The following is a 19,679-nucleotide window of genomic DNA, read 5'->3' as shown; positions in this document are numbered from 1 at the left end:
TTCAAAAAGGAAGATCTTCATAATCTTAAATAAAAAATTGTCAACGTGAAAAGATTATTGAATATGATTAATGAACAGATAAACGCCTTGAAGATCTATTTTTGTGTTCATAAAAACGTTGTATACAATAACTACAATTAATTAATATTATTAACAACTAATGCGTCGATACAATTACCATGAAGTACGAACCAGAAGTTTGCAAAATCTTAAAAAAGAAAAATTTTTATATAATAAGTGAATGTAAAATATAGCAAATGGATCTTCAAAATTTGTTTACCTTTGAAAAAGTTTCTAAACAAAATATAAATGTTTTTCCAGCAGTCAAGTAACAAGGTTCTATACTTCTTCGTATTATTAATAACACTAATCTATGAATTTCAATTGGTGCTTCGTACCACAATCCACTATATCTATAAAAAACAATGATCGATTTTTATTATGAAGATTCATTAATAATTACACTTGTTCATATTAATATAATCTTACGCTTTAATACGTATATCAGTACTATAATCTATCATTCTTTGTCCAGGATAACATATACATAAAAGATGAAGAAATTGAGCACATGCGAAAATCAAAAATGTGAGTGCTTCTGGTGGTTTATCAAGTGACATTAATATCTACAAAGTTAAATATAAAGAAGACATAAAATTTATTTTCATTATAGAAATAAATAGAAAAACTTACTAGAAACATAGAAATGCTCAAACATATCAAACCCAAAAAAGCTTGTATAAGGAAAGATATTGAGTAAGAAGATTCAATAAGTTCAGCAAACCTTTTGGGAAAAATATTTGAATTAATTAAAGGAGCGACGAATTCATTCAATGCGTAAGTCACTATATAATAATAATTTTTAGTATTAATTTATATTAAAAGTAGGCTCATACTAACTCCAATGCTCTTTTATGATTTTTAATAGAATGTACAAAGTTGTCGATACATAGTTTTCTTATTTGACGATCCAACAAAATTTCCGGGTCAATCCGATCGAACAACAAATTTCTAAACGAAAAATTTTCTAAACGAAAACTATAATTTTATATAGTGTTAATCTTATTATAAAATATATCAATTAAAATTTACAGAGAAAAGATAATATCTTCCTTACCCTACAGCAGAAAACAAACCGCATATGTGTGAATTAAAAACCAAAAATAAACTATCTGAAGCAATTAATACAGTAATTCCAACCGTAATTTCTATACTCATGTGACAATAAATAGAATAGAAGTATTCATTTCCGTCGACGAAGTAATAGCTCTTAATTATTGATCTCAATGGGCGAGACTCGTTTAAAGGTACGATGATATCCATAAGACGCGGAAAAAATGGCAATATAAGGAAAAATATCATACATATGTATATATATGCTGTGTAAAAGGGAGTATCGATTTTTATCTAAAAGAATAAAATATTTCATAAGATTTTTGAATATATACTTATGTAGACCAATGTAAAGAATCTTCCTTCGCCGGCAAATTCGTGCATGATATTCATTTCTTCTCGTGATTCCCATATTTGCCAATTTTTAACAATATGTTTCAGAAGATACTGCATCTGCAAAGATAATTTCTACATTAATAAAATACTTTATATTTATTGTTGCAAATAGTATGGAATCAAACAATATAAAAGAGAGACAAAGAGAAAGAGAGAGAAAGAGAGAGAGAGAAAAAATTCTTCTAAGAAAAAGACTTTTATTAAAGAATATTATTTGTTATTAATTTTATATCAACTATCAAATTAATTGAAAGGCTACTTACGTTATTTCTTTGAATCTGATATGTGTAATATTTTATTACCATAGCGATAAAAACGCATATAAATGGTATACTCTCGAGTATCACATCGATATTTCCATTACAGGTAGAAACCAGTGCTATCTATCGATAATTTTATGGTTAACACTATAATTAATTAAAAATTCATACACATACATACACGTGCGCTGATATATATATTAAATCTGTTAATACCTGTGTGATAGCAAAACCGGTAAATATGAAATTCACAAAACATCTACGGAAAAACTGATCATATGAATTCTGATAAGGCCATTGCCCTATCAGCACTAATAAACGTTTATTAACTTTGTAGTAAGGGTGATCGAAAATGTCCATAACGTTTCGAAAGCGTAAGTCATTCTAAAGTTATCGAAGCAAGGACGAGCTCCCCTTTTACAGGGGCGGATCAACATAAAATAATCAGTACTTCTTCTTCTTGCAGTGAACCTCTCTATCTATTATCTGTACATTGTATCTGATCGAAAGAAAAAAGAGATAAGGACAGGTACTAATTTACCTTCAACTTGTACGAGGAAATAATATTTCCAATGGAATATTTCTTGAAAGTATGTAATTTTCTTTTTGAAAAACTTTAGACGTTTTGTAATATCCTCTGTACAAAATCGAAATTATTAATTCATCGATTTTTCTTCTTATGGCTTAATATACTCTGTTACTTTATTGTATACTTAGTACTGTGTATGCATTATAGTCTCTTATAGCAACAAGTGGTCTTAATGTCTTTTTCATACATTTATTTCCAGTTAATATAGATATAACAATAATATCAATCTAATCTTCATGATCTTATATGAAGAATTAATCAACATAAGGATTATTACGAATGATTGATCAATCCTAACAGATAAGATGAAAATTTTATTTTTGTCCAAAGTAAATACAGTGTATTGAATAACTACAGATAATTAATATTATTCATAGCTAATGCGTCGATAAAATTACCATGAAGTAAGAGCCAGAAGTTTGGATGATCTTAAGAAAGAAAAATTATTGTTTATTAATTAAACGAAATGTAGAAATGTTCGATTTTTTAAATTCATGTACCTTCGCATAAGTTTCTAAACAAAATACGAATATTTTCCCGCCAGTCAAGTAACATGGTTCGGTACTTCTTCGTATTATTAATAACATTAATCTATGTACTTCAATTGGTGCTTCGTACCATAATCCATTGTATCTATAAAACGATAGACATTTATTATAAAGTTTAATTAATAATAATTTTTTTTATATTATATCATTCTTACGCATTAAAACGTATTTCAGTGCTATAATCTATTATTCTTTGACCTGGATAACATATACACATAAGATGAACAAATTGACCAGTTCCAGAAATGACGAATCTAAATGCTTCTGTTTTGTTATCCAATAACATTAATACCTATAACAATAAATATAAAAGATGAAAAAATTTTCTTTTTAATCTGGAAATGAAGAAGCAAAAACTTACTTGAAATAAAGAAACACTCACACCTATCATTCCCATAAAAGCTTGCATCATAAGAGATATCGAATAAGAAGTTTCAATAAGATCAGCAAACCTTTTCAAAAAAGATTCGAAAAAGATAAATAATCATCGAACTCATTCATGTTTAAGGTACTATATATATATATATATATATGTATATAATTTTATATAATTTATATTATTATTATATTTATACTAACTCTAATGCTCTTTTATGATTTTTAATAGAATGTACTACATTATCAAAACACATCTTTCTTGCACGGCTATTGAATGAATGTCCCGAGTCAATCGGATCTTTAAACAAATGTTCCAGGCGGAATCTACAATTTTATCTGGAATTAATTATTGTCGTAAATTATATTTATATATATATATATAAAAAAAAAAAAAAAAGAAACAAAAAGACAAAAAAAGAAGGAATCTTCCTTACCCAATTGCAGAAAACAAACCGCATAAGTGTGAATTAAAAACCAAAAATAGAGTATCCGAAGCGATTATTACAGTAATTCCAATTATGATTACAATACTCATGTGAAAATAAATGGAAAAAAAATATTCTTCTTCGTCGACGAAATAATAAGCTGTAATAAGAGCTCTCAAAGGGCGAGACTCGTTCAATGGTACAACGATATCCATGAGACGTGGGTAAAAAGGCAATATGAGAAACATTATCTCACTTAAGGATATATATACTATAAAAATAATGTATCGATTTTTATCTAACAAAAAAAAAAAAAAAACAATCTTACTTCAACAAATACTTACTTATATAGAATAACGTAAGAAATCTTCCTTCACTTGCAAATTTGTGCATGATGTCCATTTCTTCTTGAGTTTCCCATATATTCCAATTGCTAATAGTATGTTTCAAAAGATTTTGTATCTGCAACAATATCTTCTAAATCGGAATACCTTCAATTTATCGTTGCAAATGACAAAAAAAAAGAGAAAAAAGCAATATAAGAAAATTATTTTAATAAAATTGCAATATTATTTTCATTTTAACTATCAAATTAGTTAAAAAGAAAAACTCACATTTTTTCTTTGAATCTGATACGTATAATATTTAATTAATACAACTAAACCAACAGTCATAGCTGGTATACTATCAATTATTGTATCGATATCACTTCTATACTCATAAATCACTGCTATCTGTCAATAATTTTGTAGTTAAAACGATTATTGAGTTAAAACTCTTTTAAATACGAACGCGCGCCCGCACACGCATACACACACCACACACATACAGTCACACACAGCAGAGAAATACGTTAAATTTATTAATACCTGTGTAATAAAAAAACTATAAATTGTAATATTTACAATGCACCTACGGAAAAAACTATCATTCAAATTCTGATAAGGCCATTGCCCTATCAGTACTAATAAACGTTTGTTGAGTTTATAGTAAGGGTGCTCAAAAGTGTCCATAACGTTTCGAAAGCGTAAATCATTCTAAAGATATCGAAGCAAGGACGAGCTCCCCTTTTACTGGGGCGGATCAACATAAAATAATCAGTACTTCTTCTTCTTGCAGAGAATCCCTCTATCTATTATCTGTACATTGTATCTGATCGAAAGAAAAAAGAAATAAGGACAGGTACTAATTTACCTTCAACTTGTACGAGGAAATAATATTTCCAATGGAATATTTCTTGAAAGTATGTAATTTTCTTTTTGAAAAACTTTAGACGTTTTGTAATATCCTCTGTACAAAATCGAAATTATTAATTCATCGATTTTTCTTCTTATGGCTTAATATACTCTGTTACTTTATTGTATACTTAGTACTGTGTATGCATTATAGTCTCTTATAGCAACAAGTGGTCTTAATGTCTTTTTCATACATTTATTTCCAGTTAATATAGATATAACAATAATATCAATCTAATCTTCATGATCTTATATGAAGAATTAATCAACATAAGGATTATTACGAATGATTGATCAATCCTAACAGATAAGACGAAAATTTTATTTTTGTCCAAAGTAAATACAGTGTATTGAATAACTACAGATAATTAATATTATTCATAGCTAATGCGTCGATAAAATTACCATGAAGTAAGAGCCAGAAGTTTGGATGATCTTAAGAAAGAAAAATTATTGTTTGTTAATTAAACGAAATGTAGAAATGTTCGATTTTTTAAATTCATGTACCTTCGCATAAGTTTCTAAACAAAATACGAATATTCTCCCGCCAGTCAAGTAACATGGTTCGGTACTTCTTCGTATTATTAATAACATTAATCTATGTACTTCAGTTGGTGCTTCGTACCATAATCCATTGTATCTATAAAACGATAGACATTTATTATAAAGTTTAATTAATAATAATTTTTTTTATATTATATCATTCTTACGCATTAAAACGTATTTCAGTGCTATAATCTATTATTCTTTGACCTGGATAACATATACACATAAGATGAACAAATTGACCAGTTCCAGAAATGACGAATCTAAATGCTTCTGTTTTGTTATCCAATAACATTAATACCTATAACAATAAATATAAAGGATGAAAAAATTTTCTTTTTAATCTGGAAATGAAGAAGCAAAAACTTACTTGAAACAAAGAAACACTCACACCTATCATCCCCATAAAAGCTTGCATCATAAGAGATATCGAATAAGAAGTTTCAATAAGATCAGCAAACCTTTCCAAAAAAGATTCGAATAAGATAAATAATCATAGAACTCATTCATGTTTAAGGTACTATATATATGTATATAATTTTATATGAATTTATATTATTATTATGTTTATACTAACTCCAATGCTCTTTTATGATTTTTAATAGAATGTACTACGTTATCAAAACACATCTTTCTTGCACGGCTATTGAATGAATGTCCCGAGTCAATCGGATCTTTAAACAAATGTTCCAGGCGGAATCTACAATTTTATCTGGAATTAATTATCGTCATAAATTACATTTATATATATAAAAGAAAAAAAAAAGAAACAAGACAAAAAAAGAAGGAATCTTCCTTACCCAATTGCAGAAAACAAACCGCATATGTGTGAATTAAAAACCAAAAATAGAGTATCCGAAGCGATTATTACAGTAATTCCAATTATGATTACAATACTCATGTGAAAATAAATGGAATAAAAATATTCTTCTTCGTCGACGAAATAATAAGCTGTAATAAGAGCTCTCAAAGGGCGAGACTCGTTCAATGGTACAATGATATCCATGAGACGTGGGTAAAAAGGTAATATGAGAAACATCATCTCACTTGAGGATATATATACTATAAAAATAATGTATCGATTTTTATCTAAAAAAGAAAAAAACAATCTTATTTCAACAAATACTTACTTATATAGAATAACGTAAGAAATCTTCCTTCACTTGCAAATTTGTGCATGATGTCCATTTCTTCTTGAGTTTCCCATATATTCCAATTGCTAATAGTATGTTTCAAAAGATTTTGTATCTGCAACAATATCTTCTAAATCGGAATACCTTCAATTTATCGTTGCAAATGACAAAAAAAAAAAAGAGAAAAAAAGCAATATAAGAAAATTATTTTAATAAAATTGCAATATTATTTTCATTTTAACTATCAAATTAGTTAAAAAGAAAAACTCACATTTTTTCTTTGAATCTGATACGTATAATATTTAATTAATACAATTAAACCAACAGTCACAGCTGATATACTATCAATTATTGTATCGATATCACTTCTATACTCATAAATCGCAGCTATCTGTCAATAATTTTGTAGTTAAAACGATTATTGAGTTAAGACTCTTTTAAATACGAACGCGCGCCCGCACACGCATACACACACCACACACATACAGTCACACACAGCAGAGAAATACGTTAAATCTATTAATACCTGTGTAATAAAAAAACTATAAATTGTAATATTTACAATGCACCTACGGAAAAAACTATCATTCAAATTCTGATAAGGCCATTGCCCTATCAGTACTAATAAACGTTTGTTGAGTTTATAGTAAGGGTGCTCAAAAGTGTCCATAACGTTTCGAAAGCGTAAATCATTCTAAAGATATCGAAGCAAGGACAAGCTCCCTTTTTACTTGGGTGGATCAACATAAAATAATCAGTACTTCTTCTTCTTGCAGAGAATCCCTCTATCTATTATCTGTACATTGTATCTGATCGAAAGAAAAAAGAAATAAGGACAGGTACTAATTTATCTTCAACTTGTACGAGGAAATAATATTTCCAATGGAATATTTCTTGAAAGTATGTAATTTTCTTTTTGAAACTCAAGACGTTTATTGTATACTTTATACACGATAATTTATTAATTCATCGTTCTTTCTTCTTACGGATAAATGTACTTTTTTATCTTATTATATAGTTAGTACCGTGTATTCATTGTACTCTTAAACCAACTTCTGTTTGTAATTTCTTTTTTATATATTATTTCAGTAAATACAAATTAAATCCTATTTTAACAAGAGATTAGATTTTCATTATCTTAAAACAAGGTGATTGATAATGTGTAAAAAATATTAGGACGTGATTGATTAGTCGATACAAACACAAGTAGCTCTTTTTACACAACACAAAGCTCTATTTATACGTAAGTAATAACTTTGAATAATTATAAATTATTAAATATCATTGAAAGCTAATGCACAGATGATATTACCATGAAATACGAGGTGGAAGTTTGCACGATCTTTAAAAGAAAAATTGATATCTTTGTTAAATAGACAAATTTTTCAATGCAATTGTTATTTTGTATTATCATACCGTTGAAAAGCTTTCGAAGCACAATACAAATGCTTTTCCAGCAGTTAAATAACAAGGCTGGAGACTTCTTCGGATTACTAATAATATTAAATTATGTATTTCGATCGGTGCCTCGTACCACAGACCGCTATATCTATGAAAAGAAAAAAAAAATTTATATAGAAATATATTAATAGTTAGAAAATATTTATTATCAATTATATTACTAACGCTTTAATATGTATATCGGTACTATAATCGATTATCTTTTGACCGGGATAACACATACAAAAAATGTGAACGATTTGAGCAGCCGCAAAGGCTATGTATCTGAACGCTTCACTCGATTTTTTCAAAACTATTATTATCTATAATATAAACGCAAATGATTAGAGTGATTGATGTGATATTTAAGAAGAAAAAAATAAATAAATAAAAAGAGAAAAGGAAACGATTATGACTTACTTGATATAAAGAGAGGCTCATACACACCAAACTCGAACCAACTTGGGAAAGTAAAAAAAACGAATAAGAAGATTCAATGAGGTCAGCGAACCTTTTGTGAAAAACAAAAAGTAAAAAAAAAAAAGAATAGAGAGAGAAACAAGAAAATACAAAAGAAACATTCTTAATCATAATTAAACATTTAATTACGTAATAATTGTTAATGTACTAACTCTAAAGCCCTTTTATGTATTTCAATGGTACGAACGACATTTTTAAAGCACATCCTACGAGAACGATAATCTAATAAATTTGTCATGTTCGTTTGATTCTTTAACAAATGTTCCAGACGAAATCTGTAATAGATAGAATTATAAAAAAAAAAAAAAAAAGAAAAGGAATTATAATATAAAAAAAAAAAAAAAAAAAAAAAAAAAGAAAAATTAAGTACGATATAAGTGAACATTTTATCAAATATTTGTTACCCCACTGCTGTGAATATACCGCAAATGTGCGAATTGAATATCAACAAAAGGACATCGTTCGATATTAACACTGTTATTCCAATAACGATCACTATACTCATGTGAAAGTAGATTGGAAAGAAATGTTGATCTTCATCGATAAAATACTCGCTTTTAAATATAGGTCTCAAAGGCCGAGACTCGTTTAATGGTACAATTATATCCATTATAAATGGAAAAAATGGCATTAAAAGGAACAACGTCATACACGAGTATATATATGCTATATAATAAAAAAAGTAATATATATATATATATATATATATATAATATTATTTAAGTAACAAATGTTAAATTAAAATTATATATACATATATCTCACACGTATAAAAAAAAGTTAACAATTTTCCTTCCTCGCTATATTTACGCATTATATCCATTTCCTCTTTGGACTCCCATAATTTCCAATGTTTTGTTATACGTTCGAGGAGATTTTTAATCTATGAGAATAAAAAAAAAAAAAAAGGAAGAAAAAATATCGCACATTATATTAGTGTATATCTCGATTTTTTTTTTTTCAACAGAAAGAAAATATGAATGTAACTATACGAACTCACATTATTTCTGCATATATAAAACATGGAATATTTGGATGTGATCGTTATCAATGATGTTATAGGTGGTATAATTTCTATCAATGTGTCAATATCTCCATTAGTGTATAATAATGATATCTGGTGTTATATTTATAAGAAAAATAAATATTTCATAAATGTACACATATATGTATGAACACAAATTAATGTATATTTATGAATGATATATATTACGTACCTGAGTAATACCAAAACTAAACAACAGACTAGTCACAAAGCACATACGAAAACGTTGATCAAATTTATGCTGATAAGGCCATTGTCCTATCAGTAACAAGAGACGTTTGTTAAGTCTATAGTAAGGATGTTCGAAAACTTCCATAGTGTTTCGAAGAAAACAAACTATTTTGTAGTAATCAAAGAAAGAAGAAAGGAATAAAGGATTTCACTTGTTGGATAGAGTCAACATAAAATAATCAAAGAGCTATATTTATTCGAAAATATGATTCTATAGTGCCAAAGAGAAAAGAACAAGTAACAATCATACCATCTATTATGTTTAACATGCAAATAAGATATGTTTTTGAAGAATGAAACTTACTATTAGGTCGAATGATATATAATTTTCTTAGTGTCAAGCGTCGAATGTATAGGAACGAGTAAGTCGTCATAGAATTTATTATTCAATTCCATACTATACAGATTCTTTTGACGAGTGCACATATCTATTATATTCTAGTCTCTTTGAATTGTCATTTTATTTTACTTACTACTTTGCATTCTTTTTCGTCGAAAAGAGAATAATCGAAGATCATACTCGAAGGTAAATTCTTTTCTTTTCGTTTCTTTTTTTCTTTTTCTTTTACTTTTTCCATTTTTTTTTTTTTCTTTACATACAATTTAATACACAAATTAGTGATAAATAGAATATGATCACTTAAAATTATTTTAAATTATTTTAAAACTATAAAATATTAATATTGTTATTGTATTGAATAATTAATGGACCGATGAAATTACCATAAAATAAGAAGTAGAAGTTTGTAAAATCTTAAAATGAAAAAAACAATATTAATAATTATTAAATCAATTTTATATATTGTAAATTTATATTAATAATTATATTATCCGTACCGTTGCAAAAGTTTCTAAACAAAATATGAATACTTTTCCAGCAGTTAAGTAAGATGGTTCCAAACTTTTTCGCATTACCAATATTAATAATTTGTGTATCGACAATGGCGCCTTATACCATAGTCCATTGTATCTACAAACAAATATATGATTTTTATCGGAAATAGAATATTTGTATGGAAATTGTTACTATGCTTACGCTTTGATACGTATATCGGTGCTATAATCTATCATTCTTTGTCCAGGATAACACATGCAGAAAAGATGAAGCAATTGAGCAACTGCAAAATTGAAATATCTAAACGCTTCTGTTGAATTTTGCAAAACTATCAGCATCTATAAGAATATAAAAATATTAAAAGCAATATCTAATAATAATGAAAGAAAAATGAAAAAATTAATAATTACTTCGAACAAAGAAATACTCATACATATCAAACTCAAGCCAGATTGTATCAGTAATGACATCGAGTAAAAAGACTCAATGTGTTCAGCAAACCTTATCAAAGAAAAAAAATGAAGCAAATATCAATTAAATTACTTTACATAATTGTGCAATATTTATATATACAAGATGCGCCAAAAACTCTTAAATTATTTTCTAAAATTGATTATATATTTTTCAAAACTTCATAAGCTTGCAGTTTGATTTACGTTCAAAAGAATTAACGTAGGAGATTTCGATAAAGAATAATTGATTTTCAAAATCATCTAAGAACTTTTGACCTATATTTATAATTGATATTACATATAATTATTATATATATATATATATATATATATATATATATAATATACTAACTTTAATGCACTTTTATGATTTCTGATAGAATATTGAATATTTTCGAGACACTTATGTTTCGATAAATTATCTAAGGAAGATTTGGAATCAATTTGATCCTTTAAAAAATTTTCTAAACGACATCTGTAATTGTTTAATTAAATTAATCATATCACTGAGACACAAAAAATATTTGAACGATTAAATTGTATCCTTTATCTTACCCAACTGCTGCGAATATACCACAAATATGTGAATTAAACATCAAAAAGAGTATATCTCCTGTAACTAATGCTGTTATAGAGATTGTTATAGATATACTCATGTGAAAATAAATAAAGTAAAAATGTTCGTCCTCGTTGATGAAATATTCGCCTTTGAATATTGGTTTTAAAGGACGTGACTCATTCAAAGGTACGACGATATCCATCATAATTGGAATAATTGGTAATAGGAGAAACATCGTCATGCATGTATATATGTATACTTTAAAGAAACGATATATATTATTATTAAAGATATAAAATATATCAGAGTGAAGTGACTCCATTGTTTACAGTAAATTGAAAGCTTACTTGTATAACAAAAAGTAAGTAATTTTGTCTCTTTTCCAAATTTATGCATAATTTCCAATTCTTCTTTCGTTCTACATAATTTCCAATTGTGAATTAAATGATCCAAAAGTTGTTTTATCTATAAGAAGTATCAATGATCTTCAAATTAATATATAAATATTTTTTAACGATAATACATTTGTAATGGAGAAATAAATGCATAAGTCATAATAGAGAAAAGAAAAATTATTATTGATATAATATATTGAAATAATCAAAGGAAATATTATATATATATATATATATAAAAAAAACTAATAACTTACTTTTTCTCTATTAAATTGGACGGTATAGTATTTAATGATGCAAACTGTTACTGCAGACATAGGTGCCACAGTTTCGATAATAATATCGATGTTTCCGTAATAAGTAAAAAACAATAATACCTATAGCTAATAGTATGTAATCGGAACTTAATGAACACACAAAGATAAAGACTTTATATAAAGATATATTACTTTTATTACCTGTGTAGACAAGAAACTAAATAATGAAATGTTCATAATGAAACCACGGAAACGACGTTCACTTGATTCCTGATAGGGCCATTGTCCTATAAGTGATAATAATTTCTTAGTGAGTCTGTAATAGGGATGATCGAAAGCGTCCATTTCAAAAGCACAAAGTATTATAAAATAATCCAAAGAAGAAAGATCTTTCTCATATGTGAAGATCGTCAGAAAATAATCAAAAATTCTTTACATCCAAAAATATGATTCTATAGTACCAAAGAGAAAAGAACATGTATCAATCATTCCCTCTATTGTATTTGGCATATAAATAAGACATGTTTTTCAAGAACGAAACTTCCATAGAATGGTATATAATTTTCTTAGAAAGAATGTTAGATACAATGGTATGTAATTTTCTTTGGTACCAAACGTCAAATATGTAGGAACGAGTAGTTGTCATGGAATTTATTATTGAATTTGATTTCAGTACTGATTCTTTCCCAGTGTACATATCTGTTCGTTATTCAGTCTCTTTTAGAACTATCGGTATTATGCTTCCTACTTTGTGTTCTATTTCTACGAAAGGATAAAAAAAATCATACTCCAAGGTAAATTTTTCTTTTGTGAAATCTCGTATTCCAATTGTAAAATTTTTTTGATCTTTTTTTCCCTTCACGTAAAATTTAATACATAGAAATAATAATAAATAAAATATCTGTAAGACTTAAATAAAAAGTTATCGTAATTATTATCAGATATAATTTACTAAATTAATGTAATAAATGAAACGATTATTATTCGTGAATAAACACGTACTATATTTTATAATTATAAATCATTGATAATGATTGATATGAAGTTATTATATCGTTAATTAATGAACCGATGAAATTACCATAAAATATGAAGTGGCAGTTTGTATAATCTTAAAATAAAAAAAGAAAAGAATAATATTAATATTTATTACAATAGATATTACTTATTGTAATTTATATTTATTAATTATATAATTTCTACCGTTGCAAAAGTTTCTAAACAAAATATAAATACTTTTCCAGCAGTCAAATAAGATGGTTTCAAACTTTTTCGTATTATCAGTATCAGTAATTTATGTATTGACAATGGCGCTTTATACCACAGTCCATTGTATCTATAAACAAATATACGATTTTTATCGCAGACAAAATATTTATATAAAAATTAATATTATACTTACGCTTTGATACGTATATCGGTGCTATAATCTATCATTCTTTGACCAGGATAACACATGCAGAAAAGATGAACTATTTGAGCAACTGCAAAATTGAAATATCTAAACGCTTCTGTTGAATTTTGCAAAAATATCAGCATCTATGCATATAGAATACAAAAATATTAAAATTATTATCTAATAACAAAGAAAGAAAAAAGAAGAAATTAACAATTACTTCAAACAAAGAGATACTCAAGCATGTCAAACTGAAACCTGCTTGCAGAAGTAATGATACTGAGTAAAAAGATTCAACGAGTTCGGCAAACCTTCTCGAAAAAAAGTATAGAGGAGAAACAAACATCAATTAAATTAATAATATAATTATATTACATTATTATATAAGGTAGGCTAAAAGTTTCTAAGTGATCTTTTAATTTAATTTTCTTTTCCACAAGCCTAATTACAAGAGTACTTGAAAAAAGAAGTATTCAATTTTTAAAAATTTTTTTAAAACTTTTGATCCACCTTGTATTTATAATTAATATATATGTGATATATTAACTTTAATGCACTTTTATGATTTCTGATAGAATATCGAATATTTTCGTGACACTTATGTTTCGATAAATTATCCAAGGAAGATGTGGAATCAATTTGATTCTTTAACAAATTTTCCAAACGATATCTGTAATTCTCTAATTGAATTAATTATGTCATTAAGATTCAGAAAATATTTGAACGATCGAATTGAATTTCTTCCTTACCCAACTGCTGCGAATACACCACAAATATGTGAATTGAACATCAAAAAGAGTATATCTCCTGTAACTAATGCTGTTATAGAGATTGTTATAGATATACTCATGTGAAAATAAATAAAGTAAAAATGTTCGTCCTCGTTGATGAAATATTCGCCTTTGAATATTGGTTTCATAAGACGTGACTCGTTCAATGGTGCAATTAAATCCATGATACGTGGAGAAAATGGTAATATAAGAAATATCGTCATGCATGTATATATATATACTTTAAAGAAACAATATAAATTATTATTAACGATATGGAATATATAAGGAAAAAATGACTACATTGTTTGCAATGAATTATAATCTTACTTGTATAATAAAAAGTAAGTAATTTTGTTTCTTTTCCAAATTTATGCATAATTTCCAATTCTTCTTTCGTTCTACATAATTTCCAATTGTGAATTAAATGATCCAAAAGTTGTTTCATCTATGTGAAGAATCAATGATCTTCAAATTAATATCACTTAGATATTTCTTTTTATGACAATAATATATTTGTTATGGAGAAATAAACGCGTAAGTGATAGTAGAGAAAGAAAAATTATTATTGATGTAATATATCAAAGAAAATTTCATATATATATAAAAAAAAAAAAGTAAAAACCCAAAAACTTACTTTGTCTCTATTAAATTGAAGAGTATAGTATTTGATCATACTAATCAATGCTGCTGATATAGGTGCCACAGTTTCGATAATAATATCGATGTTCCCGTAATAAGTAAAAGACAATAATACCTATAGCTAATAGTATGTAATCGGAACTTAATAAATACACAAAAAGAAAGATTTTATATAGAGATATATTACTTTTATTACCTGTGTAGATAAGAAACTAAATAATGAGATGAATACAATGAAGCTACGAAAACGACGTTCACTGGATTCCTGATATGGCCATTGTCCTACAAGTGATAATAATTTCTTAGTAAGCCTATAGTAGGGATGATCGAAAAAGTCCATAGCGTTTCAAAGGCACAAAGCATTCTGAAATAATCGAAACGGTAAGAAGGAAGAAGTTTTTTTTCTTTATTGAAAAGGTCAACATAAAATAATCAAAAAGAGAGACAGAAAGAGAGAAAGAAAGCTATATTTATCCGAAAATATGATTATATGGAGAATCAAAGGGAAGGAAACAAGTATCAATCATCCATCAAATGTTCTTGGCACTTAGATAAGATATATTTTTGAAGTACAGTTTTGAAACAGTTACTGTTAGAGATCGAGGATATATAATTTTCTTGATGTCAAACATATAGAATCTATAGGAATGAATATGCATTGCCGATCCATTATTTAATCGACTTGATACTGAGGGTCAGTGTTATATGCCTACGATTACTCTTATCTTTGAGAACTTTGATTCTACTATACTAACAGACTCGCATTATTCTTTCTTTTTTTGTTTTTCTAAATACGGATCATACGGGGAAGAAAAAAAAAATTAAAAGTTTTATTCAAAGGTAAATTTCATTTTTCATTATCGTAAAATTTTTTTATTAAATCATATTTATACATTTTGTTATAATAAATTATTTTTTATCTCATAAGGATTATTTATTTATAGGATAATTTATTGATTATTTCCTTGTACAATTGCAATTCATTATTGGTGGAATTCATTTTATATGTGTTTTTTCTATTTCTATTTTTTTTTCCACTTTTTTATTTTTTACATACACGTATGTATATGTAACATACACATAAAAAAATCTTTTTAAATATTTATCCCATTGTCTCTTTATCTTTTATTTATTATCTTAAAAGATTTATTTTCTTTGCAAAATGTCGTCTTAAAAAATGATATTTCTTTGAGAATAATTTTTGTACAAATATGAACTTTTTCAAAAATTTGTCAAAACCTTATGGTAGATTAAACTTTCAATTTTAAAATGAGATCTTGTTTGTTAAAATCGATCAAGAATTACGCTTGTTCTTTTTGATGATGTAAATCATTTAAAAAGACTCACGAATAGTGAACAACCTAAAGGTTCCATGAGGTTCAAGTTAGTTCTCTTTTTTTCCGCATATGTCGTGCCGAACGTTAGTGCCATATATATATGTTGTATGCTTTGTGCGCATAAGTTATGAATAAACATAAATTATTTCATTTATCTAATACGTTTTTTTTCTAATTTTCTAAACATTTTATTTACATATAAGTGGTATGTGTATTTTTTTATATAGTTATTCTATAAATAATACAATATAATATAAATTAAATATATAAATAAAATAATTATCTGTAGGTTAATATGGTGTCTGATGAATCATCTATTCATAAAAAGTCAGATAAAAGTTTAGAAAATAAAAAAAGAAAACATAGCAAGAAAAAGAAAAAAAAGAGCAAGAAAAAAAAGAAGAAGAAACGTAGTACTTCAAGTTCAAGTGATGTAAATATCAATTCATGACAATTTTTAGTTCTATCATCTTTAATAGTGTTTAAAATTTTTATAACTTTTGTATATATAATATCATTTTAGAGTAGTACTGGCAGTGATAATGAAGTTTGGGTTGAAAAAACTATTGAAACAATACAATCTGTACAAAATACTGTTACTGATAATATTGAAAAAGAACTTGTTAAAAGAGAGGAATGGATGACACTTGGCAATTTATTTCCATGTATATCTAAATCTGATATACAATGTAATAAGCATGAATTACAGAAAAAAGATAATAATATTTCGTCGATTCTTGATAAGCCAGGACAAAGTAGTAAAGAATTAAATCCATATTGGAAAGATGGTGGTACTGGTTTACCTCAAAATGAACCTGAAAAATCATTCAATAAGAAAGTAATGGATCCTGTTTGGTTAAAAAGATCATTGCAACGTGCACGAGAACAAGCTTTAGAAGAAGGAAAATCTTTAGAAGAAATAGCTGCTGAAAGATGGGGTGTAAGTTTATTGAAAAACTTTATGTATATATTATATTTTTAATTAACATTTAATATTTATATACTTATGTAGTCTTTAGAAACTATAAATGCAATGATAGCAGAAGCTGATCAATCATGTTCTAAATATAATCAAAAGAATTCTCAACGAAATCGTGTCCCTTATGAAAGACGTTATTATGATAAATACTCTAATAGGCACAGAGAATCAGAACAAGATCATTCATCTTATAGATCAAGAAATTTGGATCGTGAACAAAAGTATGAATCTTATAGATCTGACAGATCATCACGTAAACCAAATTATCAAAAGCCTACAGATGATGGTGATCGTCATTACACATCAGCTTTGAGTAAATCAAATTCGCATAGTCAAAGAAATTGGCAAAAAGATAATGGTAAAAGTAATAAACAATTAGAATCAAATGTAGAAATAATTAATGAAGAAATTTCGAAAAAGGACAACAATGTTTTTGACATTAACACACAATCAAATGATATTTTAACCAAAGAAGAAATGAATAAATTGGGAGCAAAAATTATAAAAGCTGAATTAATGGGTGATAACGTACGAAAAATTATTACATTAATCTTATAGATAATATAGAATATAGTTTTTTTTTTTTTTTAATATTTATTTTTTAGGAATTAGCAAATCATTTAAAGGAACAATTAGAAAAAGCAAGAGAACATTCTAAGCAAGCAAATAAATCTGAAACAGAAAACGTCATTCTTTCAAGAACTGATTCAAAAGGTATTAATAATGTTAAATATATATTAGATTTTTATATATCCCTTGTCTTTTAATTTAATATCAAATTGTATCTGATCAGGTGTTACAAGACCAATACAACCAAGATGTCAACCTAAAGAATCTTCAACAAAATCTAAAAAGAATAAAAATCTAGAGACGCATGTTTCTGGTGAACGGATTCGTTACTACGGTGACGATGATAAATATTCTTTGCAGCAACTCGTAAGATTTATAAAATTATTAAATTAATTTATATATGAGAATTTTGAACATATAAATTATTAAAATTATATTTATCAGTTCCAGCGTGAAAAAGGACGATCCGTGGATGACGATAATGCCGCATTTGTTAAAATTGCATCGAAGGTATTACAATTCTAAATAATAATTTTAGATATAAAATAAATACAATTATATTTTTAAACAATTTTCATTTTTAGAACATGGATATGAATGATATATTTGAAGAACAAATTGCACGAGTGGATACAGACAGTAGGCAAGATGATAGAGATAAAGCAAAGGCGATTAAAGAACATAAAAGAATATCAAAAAGTTTAGAAGGATGTTCATGGTGTATAGAATCCAAAAATATGATCAAGCATATGATTATTACAATGGATTCACACATTTGTCTTAGTCTTCCAACCAGAGTATCATTAGTAATTGGACATTGTGTATTAACACCTTTACAACATATATCATGCCAATTACAATTAGATGAAGACATTTGGGAAAAAATGAAGGTATATTTAAATAATTTTTAATTGTTTTTTTTTTCTCTCAATAGATTTTTCTAGGAATTTTTTTTTTCTCAATTAGATTTTCAAGGAAACTTTAATTAAGATGTTTATGGATTCTAAACAAACTCCAATATTTTTTGAAGTATATAAAAATCGTCATAAATTCCCACACATGCAATTGGAATGTGTTCCATTATCTGATGAAAGTGCCGATTTAGCACCTATGTACTTCAAAGTAAGTAAATAAAGCAAAGAGAAAAATCTGTAACAATATTTTTATTAATTAATATTATTTACAGAAAGCTCTATTAGAATGCGAAACCGAATGGGCTATCAACAAAAAAATTGTTGATTTAAAAAACAAAGATTTACGTAGAGCGATACCAAATGGATTACCATATTTTATGGTACAATTTGGAAATAATGGTGGATATGCGCATGTAATTGAAGATGAACGTATGTTCCCGATCAATTTTGCAGAGGTAAATCAATACTCTTTTTATGATTTATAAGAAATATATATTGCACATTAATTTTCCTCTACTTTATATAATTTGTTTTTTCTTTTTTTTTTTTCCCACTTTTTATTTCTTTATTCTAGGAAATAATTGGTGGAATATTAGATTTAGATCATAATTTATGGAGGAAACCAAAAAGGGAGACCTTTGAACAACAAAGAGAGAAAGTTTTAAATTTTAAGAAAATATGGGATAAATATAAACATTAATAAATTGTAAATAAATTTTATAAGAATTTAATTATGCTAAGGAGTAAGTGAAAG

The 19,679-nt window shown here is 26.5% G+C and overlaps 5 protein-coding genes and 2 long non-coding RNA genes across 11 annotated transcripts; 3 read left to right on the top strand and 4 right to left on the bottom strand.

Moving 5' to 3' along the window:
* Window positions 1-103: 103 nt before the first annotated feature.
* LOC146872459 (4-vinylanisole receptor-like) lies at window positions 104-2,129 on the bottom strand. 2 transcript variants are annotated; one of them, XM_085662277.1, is made up of 9 exons: window positions 1,986-2,129; window positions 1,773-1,892; window positions 1,449-1,566; window positions 1,118-1,379; window positions 901-1,038; window positions 694-784; window positions 490-626; window positions 281-413; window positions 104-208 (listed from the first exon to the last, which is right to left on the bottom strand). In XM_085662277.1, exons 1-9 carry the CDS (start codon window positions 2,127-2,129, stop codon window positions 158-160), a joined length of 1,194 nt encoding a protein of 397 aa, XP_085518403.1. In that variant the 3' UTR covers window positions 104-157. The 2 variants fall into 2 exon arrangements, with proteins under 2 accessions (XP_085518403.1, XP_085518404.1); XM_085662278.1 differs by having other exon boundaries at window positions 281-407.
* Window positions 2,130-2,762: 633 nt separating this feature from the next.
* LOC118450327 (uncharacterized) lies at window positions 2,763-15,473 on the bottom strand. Its single transcript, XM_085662327.1, has 32 exons — window positions 15,322-15,473; window positions 15,121-15,240; window positions 14,814-14,931; window positions 14,463-14,532; window positions 14,261-14,383; window positions 14,089-14,169; window positions 13,934-14,024; window positions 13,720-13,856; window positions 13,554-13,653; window positions 13,399-13,428; window positions 10,070-10,072; window positions 9,761-9,958; window positions 9,544-9,660; window positions 9,309-9,426; window positions 8,948-9,209; window positions 8,696-8,818; window positions 8,484-8,574; window positions 8,250-8,386; window positions 8,040-8,172; window positions 6,895-7,014; window positions 6,621-6,738; window positions 6,291-6,552; window positions 5,229-5,244; window positions 5,083-5,127; window positions 4,579-4,746; window positions 4,324-4,443; window positions 4,054-4,171; window positions 3,719-3,980; window positions 3,486-3,608; window positions 3,268-3,358; window positions 3,062-3,198; window positions 2,763-2,991 (listed from the first exon to the last, which is right to left on the bottom strand). The coding sequence occupies exons 1-32, from the start codon at window positions 15,463-15,465 to the stop codon at window positions 2,802-2,804; spliced, it is 3,966 nt and encodes a 1,321-aa protein (XP_085518453.1). The 5' UTR covers window positions 15,466-15,473; the 3' UTR covers window positions 2,763-2,801.
* Window positions 5,274-6,397, bottom strand: LOC118450329 (putative odorant receptor 92a). Its single transcript, XM_085662286.1, has 6 exons — window positions 6,291-6,397; window positions 6,068-6,202; window positions 5,861-5,951; window positions 5,655-5,791; window positions 5,452-5,584; window positions 5,274-5,379 (listed from the first exon to the last, which is right to left on the bottom strand). The coding sequence occupies exons 2-6, from the start codon at window positions 6,118-6,120 to the stop codon at window positions 5,329-5,331; spliced, it is 465 nt and encodes a 154-aa protein (XP_085518412.1). The 5' UTR covers window positions 6,121-6,202; window positions 6,291-6,397; the 3' UTR covers window positions 5,274-5,328.
* On the bottom strand, window positions 10,505-12,787 carry LOC146872458 (odorant receptor 4-like). 3 transcript variants are annotated; one of them, XM_085662279.1, is made up of 9 exons: window positions 12,519-12,787; window positions 12,318-12,437; window positions 12,013-12,130; window positions 11,662-11,923; window positions 11,459-11,581; window positions 11,065-11,155; window positions 10,856-10,992; window positions 10,657-10,789; window positions 10,505-10,572 (listed from the first exon to the last, which is right to left on the bottom strand). In XM_085662279.1, the coding sequence occupies exons 1-9, from the start codon at window positions 12,660-12,662 to the stop codon at window positions 10,522-10,524; spliced, it is 1,179 nt and encodes a 392-aa protein (XP_085518405.1). In that variant the 5' UTR covers window positions 12,663-12,787; the 3' UTR covers window positions 10,505-10,521. The 3 variants fall into 3 exon arrangements, with proteins under 3 accessions (XP_085518405.1, XP_085518407.1, XP_085518406.1); XM_085662281.1 differs by having other exon boundaries at window positions 12,318-12,443; window positions 12,519-12,585; XM_085662280.1 differs by lacking the exon at window positions 12,318-12,437.
* On the top strand, window positions 12,534-14,217 carry LOC146872457 (uncharacterized). The gene is made up of 3 exons (XR_014983155.1): window positions 12,534-12,907; window positions 12,991-13,111; window positions 13,766-14,217. It is a non-coding gene; the product is annotated as an uncharacterized LOC146872457 (long non-coding RNA).
* Window positions 14,254-15,497, top strand: LOC146872456 (uncharacterized). Of its 2 annotated transcripts, none has more exons than XR_014983156.1 (2): window positions 14,254-14,685; window positions 15,330-15,497. It is a non-coding gene; the product is annotated as an uncharacterized LOC146872456 (long non-coding RNA). The 2 variants fall into 2 exon arrangements; XR_014983157.1 differs by having other exon boundaries at window positions 14,254-14,827.
* A 1,025-nt stretch (window positions 15,498-16,522) lies between these two features.
* LOC118450351 (CWF19-like protein 2) lies at window positions 16,523-19,639 on the top strand. The gene is made up of 11 exons (XM_035886058.2): window positions 16,523-16,667; window positions 16,752-16,895; window positions 16,986-17,402; window positions 17,475-17,969; window positions 18,047-18,155; window positions 18,235-18,377; window positions 18,456-18,521; window positions 18,596-18,901; window positions 18,978-19,133; window positions 19,198-19,380; window positions 19,500-19,639. Exons 2-11 carry the CDS (start codon window positions 16,758-16,760, stop codon window positions 19,623-19,625), a joined length of 2,139 nt encoding a protein of 712 aa, XP_035741951.2. The 5' UTR covers window positions 16,523-16,667; window positions 16,752-16,757; the 3' UTR covers window positions 19,626-19,639.
* The last annotated feature ends 40 nt before the right edge of the window (window positions 19,640-19,679 follow it).

The sequence above is a fragment of the Vespa mandarinia genome, chromosome 17 (assembly GCF_050613455.1).
Source record: "Vespa mandarinia isolate Hongniang chromosome 17, ASM5061345v1, whole genome shotgun sequence".
Lineage (NCBI taxonomy): Eukaryota > Metazoa > Arthropoda > Insecta > Hymenoptera > Vespidae > Vespa > Vespa mandarinia.
The sequence above is the reverse complement of the archived record's forward strand: the minus strand, read 5'-3'. Positions and strand labels throughout refer to the sequence as shown.

Coding starts and splice junctions, on each gene's coding strand:
- LOC118450351 (XM_035886058.2), top strand. CDS start 16,758: ATGGTGTCTGATGAATCATCTATTCATAAAAAGTCAGATAAAAGTTTA. Junction 17,403..17,474: donor TAGCTGCTGAAAGATGGGGT/GTAAGTTTATTG, acceptor ATACTTATGTAG/TCTTTAGAAACTATAAATGC. Junction 18,156..18,234: donor TTCAAGAACTGATTCAAAAG/GTATTAATAATG, acceptor GTATCTGATCAG/GTGTTACAAGACCAATACAA.
- LOC118450329 (XM_085662286.1), bottom strand. CDS start 6,120: ATGTGTTTTGATAACGTAGTACATTCTATTAAAAATCATAAAAGAGCA. Junction 5,952..6,067: donor AATCATAAAAGAGCATTGGA/GTTAGTATAAAC, acceptor TTTTTTGGAAAG/GTTTGCTGATCTTATTGAAA. Junction 5,585..5,654: donor ACTGAAATACGTTTTAATGC/GTAAGAATGATA, acceptor ATCGTTTTATAG/ATACAATGGATTATGGTACG.
- LOC146872459 (XM_085662277.1), bottom strand. CDS start 2,129: ATGGACATTTTCGATCACCCTTACTACAAAGTTAATAAACGTTTATTA. Junction 1,893..1,985: donor CCGGTTTTGCTATCACACAG/GTATTAACAGAT, acceptor AATTATCGATAG/ATAGCACTGGTTTCTACCTG. Junction 1,380..1,448: donor CTTTACATTGGTCTACATAA/GTATATATTCAA, acceptor CCTTTTACACAG/CATATATATACATATGTATG.
- LOC146872458 (XM_085662279.1), bottom strand. CDS start 12,662: ATGGACGCTTTCGATCATCCCTATTACAGACTCACTAAGAAATTATTA. Junction 12,131..12,317: donor TCCAATTTAATAGAGAAAAA/GTAAGTTATTAG, acceptor TACTTCTTATAG/ATAAAACAACTTTTGGATCA. Junction 10,993..11,064: donor TGAGTATTTCTTTGTTCGAA/GTAATTATTAAT, acceptor ATATTCTTATAG/ATGCTGATAGTTTTGCAAAA.
- LOC118450327 (XM_085662327.1), bottom strand. CDS start 15,465: ATGGACTTTTTCGATCATCCCTACTATAGGCTTACTAAGAAATTATTA. Junction 13,654..13,719: donor ACCGATATACGTATCAAAGC/GTAAGTATAATA, acceptor ATTTGTTTATAG/ATACAATGGACTGTGGTATA. Junction 3,359..3,485: donor AATCATAAAAGAGCATTAGA/GTTAGTATAAAT, acceptor TTTTTTGAAAAG/GTTTGCTGATCTTATTGAAA.